This window comes from Gordionus sp. m RMFG-2023, chromosome 3, assembly GCF_954871325.1.
Source record: "Gordionus sp. m RMFG-2023 chromosome 3, tfGorSpeb1-WG-v2, whole genome shotgun sequence".
Taxonomy (NCBI): domain Eukaryota; kingdom Metazoa; phylum Nematomorpha; class Gordioida; order Chordodea; family Parachordodidae; genus Gordionus; species Gordionus sp. m RMFG-2023.
The window spans coordinates 15,778,604-15,790,983 of record NC_088777.1 but is presented as its reverse complement, the minus strand read 5'-3'; the positions used below and the strand labels follow the sequence as shown (position 1 = coordinate 15,790,983).

The window sequence follows — 12,380 nt, the reverse complement described above, 5'->3', positions numbered from 1 at the left end:
TGCAACATGCACCACCTCCAAAAAAATATATATAAAAAAAATTAAAGTCTCTAAAACACAACATGGTACAAAAAAATGGGGAAAGAAAGAACTCGTTTGGCATGCGGGAGGTAACTCTTATAATGTTAAATGAGTGATAGGGTTAATATTTAATGTTACAATAATGGTTTCATTATTAAAATAATACCCAATACTTACATTAAGATTAACAAGGAATTATATAAAAAATAATATATATATGGGATAGTAGGAACTACAATTGGGAAGGGGAATTATTGTCATTATTTCCTAATATTGGAATATAATAAACAATTACAATTGGAAAGGGGAATTATTGTCATTATTTCCTTTTTTTGGAATATAATAAACAATTACATTTGGGAGGGGAATTATTATTTCCTTATTTTGGAATAAAATAAACAATTGCAATTGGGAAGGGAGAATTATTGTCATTATTAACTTTTTTTTGGAATATAATAAACAATTACATTTAGGAGGGGAATTATTGTCATTATTTCCTTATTTTGGAATATAATAAACATTTACAATTGGGAAGGGGGAATTATTGTCATTATTAACAATGTAACTTATTAATCATAATTATAATAACTAAGAAAAATGGAATATGTATTGATGCTTTAATATTTGTAACCAACAATATAAAAGTAAAAAAATATAATGCAATATATTCCTATTGATAATTTCTAATGTGATCAATATGAACAAAGAGAAACTTATGATCTACCTGAATTTCCCAAATGACGTTACTAATTCTCCCAACGACAATCCCCACACGCCATTCTTGATTGGAGCCCAATTTAATAAAGACAGAATTGTCTAATGTTAATTCTCTGAAATTTATTCTTTTTACATTGGGTCTATTATCACAGTCATCGTCTTTTAAAAAACTCCATTTCTATCTTAACTCCCTTTCGAATAATCTAAAAGCAGGTGATGACTTAGTAACTTAACAACACATCTTCCAAAATGTCATCCCAGCCTCCTAATTTATATATCATATTTTTTGCTGACCGTACAGCTCTTTCAGCCATACCATTTGACGCAGGATGGTATGCAGGAGTATATATATGTAGAATTCCCTTTTCTTTTAAAAAGTTATTAAAATCAACAGACCTAAAAGCTGGTCCATTATCTGATACCAGTTCTACTGGATACCCAAATCTGGAAAAAAGATTATTTAATACCATAATGGTGGTAGTCGCATTAATGTTTTTCACCTTAATAATCTCTAACCAGCGAGAGTACCCATCTATAATTACTAATCCATAAAAAATTTTAATAAGTCCAAAAAAATCAATATAGACTCGGTACCAGGGTTTTTTAGGTTGTACCCAATAATTTTGTTTAACTTTAGGGAGTTTAGGCGCATTGATCATGCACATATTACATCTAAAAATCATTTCTTTAATATCTTTATTGACTCCTGGCCACCAAAAATACCTTTCCATAGTATCTAACACCCTATACAACCCAATATGTCCCTAATGTAACACACTAAGAAACTTTTTTCTTAACCTTTGACTTTGAGGAATAATAACTTGTTCGCCCTTAAAAATACAATCATTTTTAATATTCAACAACTTACTGAATGCCTTGTAAGTTGTAACCTTTAATCAGCGTACCATTTTCACCTTTTTCCAACACAATTTTTTTAACTTGGATTAATTCTGAATCTAAAAAGGTTTCTCCTTTATTCAATTCTAAATTGTTAATTATTCTTACATCCTTCATATCATTATTAACATTAGCAAAACAAATGATATCTTCCTTAATTAACCTTGATAATCCATCAGGAATGATTTGATCCTTACCCCTCTATAATTAATGTCAAAATCAAAACCGGTTAAACAAAAAGCCCATTTCTGTAATCTTGGAAACATATTGTAAAGCTTAACAGGATCTACTCCAAACAAATTCACCAGTGGTTTATGGTCCGTAAAAATTTTAAATCTCCTACCTACTACATATTCTTTCCATTTTTTTACTGCCAAAACAACAGACAATCCTTCTTTTTCAATAATTGAATATCTTTTTTCAGCTCCAGCCCATGCCTTAGACATAAACTCAATTGGCCTTTCTAAACCACCTTCTTCTACCTGAAATAAGACTGCACCCATGTTTTTATTGGACGCATCTGTTGAAATAAACAATTCCTTATTTCTATCATAATGTGCAAGAATTGGTGCATTACACAATGTTTCTCTAATTTCGTAAAAACCAGTTCTTTCATTGATTCCCCAACAAATTTTATTACCCCTTCTAAGTAAATCATATAAATTAGCTGCTAATTTAGAAAAATCTCTTATAAATCTAGAATAATAATTCATAAGACCCACCAAGAATGTAATTCATCCTTATTCTTAAATTCGGTCATTGTACTTATAGGATCAATTTTTTCTTTGATTGGCAGTATGCCTTTGTCACTTATTAAATAACCTAAATATTTTATACTCTCTTTGTAAAACTCACTTTTTTTTATATTTCCAATCAGCCCAAATTCCAACATTCTTTCAAACACTCTTTTCAATAAAATGGTCTAACTTATCCTTACCAAAAATTAACAAATCATCTAAATAATAAATGACCCCCTTAATATCAGCAAATATTTTGTCCATAGTCTTCTGGAAATAAGCAGTTGATACTGTAAGCCCAAAAGGTAGTCTATTAAATTGAAAAAGACCCTTGTGTGTGGAGACTGTCAGAAATTTGGAAGTTTCTTTAGATACAGGAATCTGCAGATACGCCGATGAGAAATCTATTTTTGAAAAAAACTTTCCATTACCTACTTTAGCAATTATGTCATTAATCCTTGGAAGCGGATATCGAACCTTTCTAATTGTGGGTTTATAGTAACTCTAAAGTCAGCACAAACTCTGAACGTATTATCTTTTTTTTTAACTAACACTAATGGAGTGGCCCATTGTGAAAATCTGACAGGCTTAATTACTCCCTGCTGGCGCCATTGCTCTATAGTGTTTTCTAATTCTTCTTCTAACTCGAAGGGCACTCTCCTGGCTTTCACAAATTTTGGCTTAAAGTCATTTTTTAATAAAATGTCTATTTCCAAATTTTTGACTTTTCCAATTCTATCATTAAAAACACAATCAAATTTCTTAATTAGTTTGTTGATGTCACAACTCTCTTCAAAATACCCTTTTTTTTTTAGTAAATAACGATTGAATGACATAATTTTTTTTATAAAATTTATCAGTATCTTTGAAAGGATTGTTAAAAGTTAAAAAATTTACCCTATCTCCTATATCATTCTTATTAATAGTGTTTACCTTATATAAATGTTGATTTCATTGAATAAAAAGGTAATATAAGAAGTATACAATGAATTACAACAATTTAAGCAAACATGCAACAATTCTAAAATTCTCCGATTCAATAAAATGGCTTCTTAATTTTAAAAAAATTTCAAATATATAACTAGTGATATTATATTTAAAAAATAAATAAAATCAAATATTAAAATATGTTTAAAAAAATTATATAAAACTATAACAAAGAATAAATATATAAATAATTTAATAACGAAGCCCATATATTAATTAATTTTTTTAATATTGGATAATAATGAATTAAGAAAGATTCTCCCATATACATTAAAAAATTAAATTTGGATAAAGAGTGCAATTAGATGTGATATCGGATCGGTTTCCAAATAGTGTTATCAGTACTTGAATGGTGGAAATCCTAAAATAAATTTTTTATCCAGCTTTTGTAGAAGTTTCCCTCTTTAAGATATACGTCACTGCTGCCATATATCATTAAAATATAAATAAAATTGGTGTTTTGAGGAAGGACCCGTTTTTGCTAAATAAAGTATTTCCTTTATATGGGTTATAATATATAGAGGTAACGCCTGATATTAAATAATTTAAATGGGTTTTATTATATTTTAATAAAACTTAGACGATTTTTAAAAATTGTCATTTTAAAAAATATCTTGATATCTGGAAATAATAATGCCTTTATCAGATTAATAAATTGGGTATTAACGACCAAAAAAATCGACGTATTGTATTAAATTATAAAATTGATTATGACTGCCCAGTTCTGATCATATAGATTGAATAATTTAGTTAGAATTAAATTTAATTGGGATGAAGTTTCCTCTAATAACCAAAATTATAAAGATATTTTTCAATCTCATAAATATTCATAATTTTAATAAAATTTATGAATACTTTTAAAAGTTTTTTCAGGTTGAAACTGCTTGATTTGCTGGATGATATCATCTCCAGCATTTTTTACATATAAACTTAAACCCTATTCTAACTTTTATTAAATTAAAAATATTTTCCAAATTTGAGAAAAGAAAATTCCACAATATCATTTTCCAGGGAAATTTGTTACAAGATTTCTTCCAAATCTATCTATATTGGCGGAATATATAATATTATAAATTACTTAACAAATTAGATTTATAATGCAAATTTTGAAATAAAAATTTCTAGATATAAAGATTGTAATTTTATATATATTATATATGATTGAAAGTGATATAAAGATTGTAATTTTATAGTATATTATATAAGATTGAAGGTAGCGAAATGGAGCGCCATTTTACTCTCAAAAAAAGCGATCTACCTGCTATCGCTTTTGAAAAAGGTAGCATGCTATAGGAACAATTTAACAGTTTAAATACTACTCAAGATATTTGTAGTAAAATTTTAAATAATTAGTAAGCGATGAATTTTGATAATTATTTTTTTTAGCTAAAATAAAATATTTTTTATTTCCACACTCTGGAATAAATGTACAAGAAAATAAGTAACGACTACAAGTTATACTAAAATTGAATGGAATTTTTAAGAAATGGAGAATTGGTAAAAAAAAAAAACCTTTTACAAATAAACATTTTTTTTTTGGATTATATTTAATTTAAAAAAATGTATTGTTAGCATGAGAGGAATATATGGCTAATATATTTATGAAGTTGCGACTAAAGGTAAGCTTTTCTCTCAAGGAATTAGATTTTTTTAAACAGAAGATTTTAAGGGAGCGAGGGATGTCAGGCCTTAGAAATTATATTGTTTATCGCAATATAATAATGCAGCCTTTGAAAAAATTCCCGGCATAAAGAAGGATGCCCATTTTTCTCTGTCACGATATTTAAAAACATTATATTTTATCCCCCCCCCTCCACCTCAAGACATAAAGAAAATATCAAAAACCCTTTGTGTTATGACAAACATACTTTTTATATATATTTAAAAAATAATAGAAAAATTATATAAGTAATAATGATAGGAAATTTTGATCATTTAACAGACCCAGTTTTTTTTAATAATTACAAAATAATGTGTTTAGCATAATGCTTAAAATTTGTTAAAGGTAGCATCCCAACAGATGGAACTACCTCTAGGAGATTCCTGAGTAATATTTTGTGTTAAAAGTCTTTCCATATCTGTAAAATCTCCTGTTTCTCGCCCATTTTGGGGGGTTCTGCCGTTTTGAGTAAATTTCGGGGTTTGAGGAAGTAGTGGTATTTTTTTGTGTTTTTTATTTACGAATAGACTGGTTATTTTAGGCTCACGCCTAGCGTCGGAAAAATATTTGATTGTTGGAGTTAAACTACCGTGGGCGAATTCTTGTAGCATTGCGCTCTCTTTCAGGCTAGGTCCTAAATTAAATATTTTTTAAATATTAGATGAATAACGTTAGTTTGACTTTAGAAACCCCTATAAACTATATATTGGAGATCTGCAAAAGCAGAAACGACTTGTACCCGGCTCAAACAGGCTTATTTAAAAAAAATAAATAATTTCTATATTTAGATAAATACGGGTTGGGCGGACCAAATGATTTTTATTTTGGGTCGGGTTTTTATGGACAAATAAAAAGAAATTTCGTTTGAGTAGCCAGGCAAAACAAAAATATATTACCAACTTAGTTTAATGTAGAACTCATTCCTGAATCAAATTCTTACATGCCATATTTCGCTCTCTTTTTATCTATCTATCCCACATCTTTTTTGCACGCATTTTATGCTTTAAAATCAATTTATTATTATATTTACCAAAGGCCCAATTAGGTTTAGGCTTTTTTGGATTGGCCTCGTCTTCGGAAGATTGATCGCTTCCAAAATCTGATATGTCGTAATTGCTGGACCGCTTAGCTTTATTTTTCTTTATGAAAACTTTAAATTGAGATTTTTTATAAGCAATTTGTTTAATTATAACTTATATTTATCCACTTTAAAGCTCCTATTTTTACTGAAAGAATTTTTCAAAATAGGCATTTATAATCATGAAATTTTTTTGTAAACCACTTGTTTGATAATAATTTATATTTATCCTATTTAAAGCTCCTATTCTTATAGAAAGTCATTTTGAGTTTCAAATGATGTTTTTGTTAAAACAGTATATGTGTAAATTGGTAAAGTTTTTTGGGGCGTTAAAAAAACGCAAATTTATTTTTAAAAATTGTCAAATATCTTTAAAAATACCAGTTTAATATAAGCGAATCACGGACAGAAATGTCCTAGATAAAGTAGCCCAGACAAATAGAAACTAATTTTAAAATGTTTTCCTTTATGAGTTTCATATTTTTTTTGAAAATTGGGATATTTTTGTCCAGTAATTCGAATAAAAAAATGAGGCGTTTTATAGACAAACATAATTGCTCAATTTGAAAGCTGTTAAGAGAATTAGTTTATTTTTTCAATATTTAAATTTGACATTGACGAGTATGTATATAAGAATTTTTTAATCAGATACTATCTTCATTTACCAAATTCAAAACCAAACCTAAATTCAAAAACAAAAAATGACTTAAAATTCGAGAAAAATATATCAAAAACTGCATTTCATAAAAAAAATTTAATTTTCTCAGTCCTTACCAAAAAAGTAAAACAATTTTAAAGTTAACATTTCACATATGGTGGCTGCTTTTGTTTTCGATATTTATTGTTTAGAAACTGAGGAAATTTTTTTTAATTCACTATCAGAATGACAGAATTTTAGATTTTCAAACAAAAAAAGAATTTTTTAATCCCTAAAAAAAATGTTCCTATGTTAAAAAGTTTAATTGAAATCAATTTTAGCAAAGAATTTATTTAGAATGGTTTAAAAAAACATTTTCGTATTAAGTTATTATGATAGTACAAGGAAAATTATATCCACGAATTTCATAATAATGTATAAAGCAAAAGAAAGAATATTAAAACCTCAAACACTTTCAACTCCACCGAATCCCTCAACAAATTATCGAAAGTCACTCCACAATAAGCCACCTTTTCTTCTTCTTTTACTTTCCGAATCCCAGCATTCCTAGTAAAATCTTCGCTCAATTCCGGTAGTAGATCATTTGGAACCCCTAATCTATTATCAATGGCAGATAGAGCATGTCTAGGTTGATCGTCTGATTTACAATAATTCAAGTCTCGAAGGCTCTCACTACTCCTTTTAATAGAGTCTTGGTGATTCATAGCGTTTTTAGATAAGCGGCCCAGATTGCCCTTGCCTATGCTGACCTTGGTTTGGTCGGAATTTTTTTCGGAAAGGCGATCTTGTATATCGCTCCCAGCCTTAATATTATCATTTTTTTGTAGAGGTATGAATTATCAAATTAAATATTAAAAATGATAGTTTAATAATTTGAGCAATATAATCAGACATCTGCTTAGGTCAAATTTTTAAGCCCGACTCGAATTTTTTAAAAAAACTTCCCATTTTCAAACCCTCCAAATTTATATTTTTAGCCCGGCCCGGGTTTAATTATTTGTAGATCAGGCCAGGATTTATAAACTTTGATCATTTTATGGCCCTGGTTTTTTAAAATTATTTTATGGCTATTCTCCAAAAAGAAATCAATGAGAGGTGAATGAATGTTAAAATTATCCATCTCGTGATTTTTTCAACTGATTTATATTTTAAATTATATTCTGTAATTTTTTTTTAAAAAAATCGGTCTAGCTTTAGTTATGGCCCGGGTTTTTAATTCAGGTCCAGATTATTAAGTTCATAATGCTATTATATGGTCCGAGCCTGGAGGTCTCAAACATTATAGTCACGGAGAAAAGAGCTTTAAAGAATAAAAATGTAAATTTTTTGAATAGTAATAAGTTGAGTATAATGGAATAATACTATCTCAAATCGATTAATAATAAAATTTTATAAAAATTTTACTTGTATTAATTAGATACGAAATTTCAAAAGCTAAATAACCATTACATTTTTATTTTAACACTTAATAAATATATATGTTGTTAAAAATAATAAATTACATTATAATAAGTATATGGCGGATAATTTTTAACAAAAAAAGGAAGCCTTTATTTTGATAGATTTTATTTCAAATAATTCTGATTAGTTTTCTTGATTAATGATCACTAGTATGGATTTTGCTCATTTCCACTGTATATTTTTCTAAAATTTAACAAAGGTGGAATATCAGCACAGGATAGCATAATTCTTCTTCTCAAACTTTCCAGATGATAATCTTATTTAAAATAATAACAATTATTATATGTGTATATATATCGTAGATTTTTGACCGGTTTCGTGGTACTGAACTTAATCCCAACTTTCTCCCAATAACCGACTGAGCCTGAAACCGGTGCAAGACTCTATACCTAAATCTTTAACTAATCTAGCTTACTTATTTAGAAAATCCAATAAAATGTTGTATAGTATTTTAAAAAAATTCTTGTATTCAGCTAGTAATCCATCATGGTATATTTTAACTCCTTACAATAAAAACATGCAAAATATTTAATTTTTTCTCTATCAAGATTTGTAATAGATTGGGAAGTGCGGTAGTAATATTTGCAGATTTTTAAGGGCTGCCTTATTAATATTGAATTGTTAAAAGCACCCAAAGAGGCAAAAAGATTTATTTTATGTATTCTTTCAACTGACCCTATATTAATATTGAAACTATAGCTTGCTGCTGCGAGTCGAGGTAGACAAATAATAAATTCCTAGATTCTGCTTTTGACTAAACAATGACATATAATTTATTAAATTCATCATCTGCCCTAATTTCCTTAAGTTTCAATTAATACTTTCATCTATTCTCATAGTCTCAATCAAATCAATGTCATTTCTTTTAAATACTTTTGTTTTGCAGTGATAAGGCTTCATATGATTTGGTGGGAAATTTTAAAAGGGTAGATAAATATAATCATAAGGAAAATTTGATCGATATTAATTCATAGAATAAATTAGTAGCATATTTCTTTCTGCTATGAATGTGAAAAATATGTGAAAATTGGAATATATTTGCGATAAGAGGTAGGAATCAGTAATTTTTTGAAAAATATTTTAGCCGGCATCTAAATTTTTTTGACTTTGGAAGGTTTTCCTTACCCCCTACCCACTATGTACGTGCCTAGGTTAGCCCTCTGGATGTAATCACTTAGAAATTGTGCTGTCAGGTAAATGCTGTATAAAATTTGTCTTGACTCCCACCCTTTGGCGTTGAGACGAGTTCCTAAGGTAAAAAAAATGCAAATGTTAGAAAAAAAACAAATTTTGCGATTTTCAGCTTTAAATTACCAAAACTTTTTCACATACATTTAATTTATAGATTCTGTTTAAACAAGCCTTAACTTTTCTTTCATTCCCATCAAAACGTGAAATAATAATTACCTCTGGTATCATATAGGTACTCATATTCCATTTTCACATCAAACTACTCATTTATTTAAGTATTCTCCATTTAAGATTTTATAATAACTATAAAAATCCCAAAGAAAGATAAAATAGTAGAGTAGTCAAATATTTAATTTCATTGATTTGATACAACAATAATTGGATAATTGAGAGCTAAGCTATTGCTTACTTTACCCATATCCAAGTGCAAGTTTGAGAATTCATTAAATCAAAATTATAACTTAATCTAGTCAGTTGGAAGAAAAGGTTGAACTTGGTGTGAAAGGAAAAAAAGGCGATAAGACGCGTAGCCAAAGGGAGGGAAAGGAAATCCTCCATCGCAAATTTGCTTGTTCTCGTAAATATCATTTTAAGCTAATAAAAATTCTCCCCTATCCCAAAGGTATACAACATATCACTATAAGAAATAATTTGTAAGAAAAAAAGTTAATAACTTTTTTAAATAGTGCCTATAGTTACGATTTTTTTAGAAAAAAACAATTTAATAATAAAAAAAGTAAAAGCCCAAAATTATTTTTATAAAAATCTAGCATAACCAAAAGGCAATAAGTGGACCTAAAGATCTCCAATAAAATTTATGGGGAAAATCAAGCCCAATAGTGCCCCAACCCCAACAAAATTCAAGATATGTCTATGAGTGATTTCGATCTCCCATAATAATTATTATTAACCAAACGCAGTGCCGAGCATATTTAGAGATCTGGAGGATTTTGATCGAGTTTCTAAATAAATCATGAATATTCCACCTGTTCCCGCCTAACACTGGTAATGTTTCACATGAGAATTAATTCAATTTCCAAAATTTTTATAAATATTCAAACAAATTTAAAAAATTGGCAAATTAAGAGGCGAATCCTAACAAAACAATAATCAGAAGTTCTATGTGGCTTCGAATAAAATAAAAAAATAGTTATATCTGATACACTTAACCTTTAAATTTATTATATTCGGATAAATAAATAAAAAAATTTTAAAAAATAATATATATCTCGCGCAGGAATAATAGTAGGTCCTGCCGACCCATAATGCCATATAATAATACCAAGACTGATGATTCATTTATTAAAATGTTTATCAATACTAATCATCGGGTGCCACACAATCTTGGTGTTCTGTATAAACAATTTACATTAAAATTTTATAAATAAATAATTTTATATAGGAAACTAAAATGGCGTGTCACCAACTGATTAGCATTGGTCGCAAAATGCATTTTAAATGAATGAATCGTCAATCTATGTGTGTAATTATATGCCATTGATTGGCCCCATGTATAACAGAAGAGTCTCAACGGTAAATCAAAATTTTATCCTTACAAATTATATAAATTTGGCATTATAATTGTGTGGAGGCTTGTATTCAAATTAAATAATAAACTGCTGTTTTATAACAATAACTACTAATACATCGTATTTTAATCGAAAAACTTGTCATTATAATGATAATAGAAGCAAAGTTCTATATTATTGGCACCTAGTGGCGTATTTAAAATTTAGCAAAATTTCTAGAGTCAAATGCCTATTTGACTACCCACTAATACGTAACTGCTACCAACCAACAACATGTTGTTAATTATAACATTATACACGTATCGTAGTTATAAATAATGTAACGGTTTCGAAAATGAAGTTGTTAAAAATGGCTATTGTAAATATTTTTATTTCCAATCCACATCTATTTCTCTAACAAAGGAATCCCCATTTTTATTCACATTTTCCAGAATAAAAATTGATTAACATTCGTTTGATATTCGACATGCAAAACTTGTAAAATTGTAATATGATATTGTATAAAATTAAATATAAAATCTACGAATTTACATTTAAACATTATTTGATTGATATTGAATATTATATAAAGTTATATATAATGTAAAAATACACAACTAAAACAGAAGTCAAGGGCGGGAGAGAATTTAAAATTATCCTTCAGTCCCCTCCACTTTAAATTTATTTATTTAACATTAAAATAATCCGTATTAAAACATCTGTATATTATTATCAGAGAACTGCAAAAAAAATAATTTGGCATGTCCACAGTAAAACCTTTTCTAAGTAGGGCTGGGAATTTATTTGATAAATCCTATTTTGTTGAGTATGGTTAGTTGACTGAGCATGATTTTTTGGATAGTCGATCCTTTGCAGGCATACTTCAAGTTCAAGATGTCGAGGCGATAGGTAAAGTGGCTTGATTAAAGGCTTAAAAATATAATTTAAAATTTTTAATAATTTTAGGCTAGGACCATATCAGAACTTTCTAGCATTTATAATAGGTTGTTGCAAAAATGATCTTTGAAATGAGTGTTTGCACATATTAAAACTCAATTTTTTAATCCGCAAAGCCTATATACCCCCCCCTTTAGGACTATAGCAGTTAGCTAAGTTTTAAATAAATGGTAGAACGATTAGGAAGATAGATGGCTAGGATTAATATTTTATTAAAGATAGTTTAATAAATTACTATTTTCCAACAAATTTGGGGCGAACACAAAAGTTTTACAAATATCTTTAATTCAGTCGAATTCGGTTTCTATCAAATCAAAGAGGAAATCTAGCAATGCTATGGCACCAATTGAAAACTGGAGATAAGCATTTTTTTAAAATAAGAAAAAAAATTAAATTATTACACCACACATATCTTTCAATAGTTTCCATTTAGTTTCTATAGCATTACTAGATTTCCTCTTGGAGGATATCTTTTTGCTAAAAAAAAATTCGTCTGAATTAAAGATAT

At 28.0% G+C, this 12,380-nt stretch overlaps 1 protein-coding gene across 1 annotated transcript in view; it reads right to left on the bottom strand.

Moving 5' to 3' along the window:
* Nucleotides 1-5,283: 5,283 nt before the first annotated feature.
* Nucleotides 5,284-12,380, bottom strand: part of LOC135926265 (uncharacterized) — a 35,599-nt gene continuing 28,502 nt past the window's right edge. Inside the window, exons 12-15 of the mRNA XM_065462070.1 lie at nt 11,693-11,845; nt 7,199-7,558; nt 6,050-6,158; nt 5,284-5,653 (exon numbers count right to left, since the gene is read on the bottom strand). Coding sequence (XP_065318142.1) covers nt 5,349-5,653; nt 6,050-6,158; nt 7,199-7,558; nt 11,693-11,845 — 927 coding nt within the window. The 3' untranslated portion in view covers nt 5,284-5,348. The remainder of the gene's footprint in view (nt 5,654-6,049; nt 6,159-7,198; nt 7,559-11,692; nt 11,846-12,380) is intronic.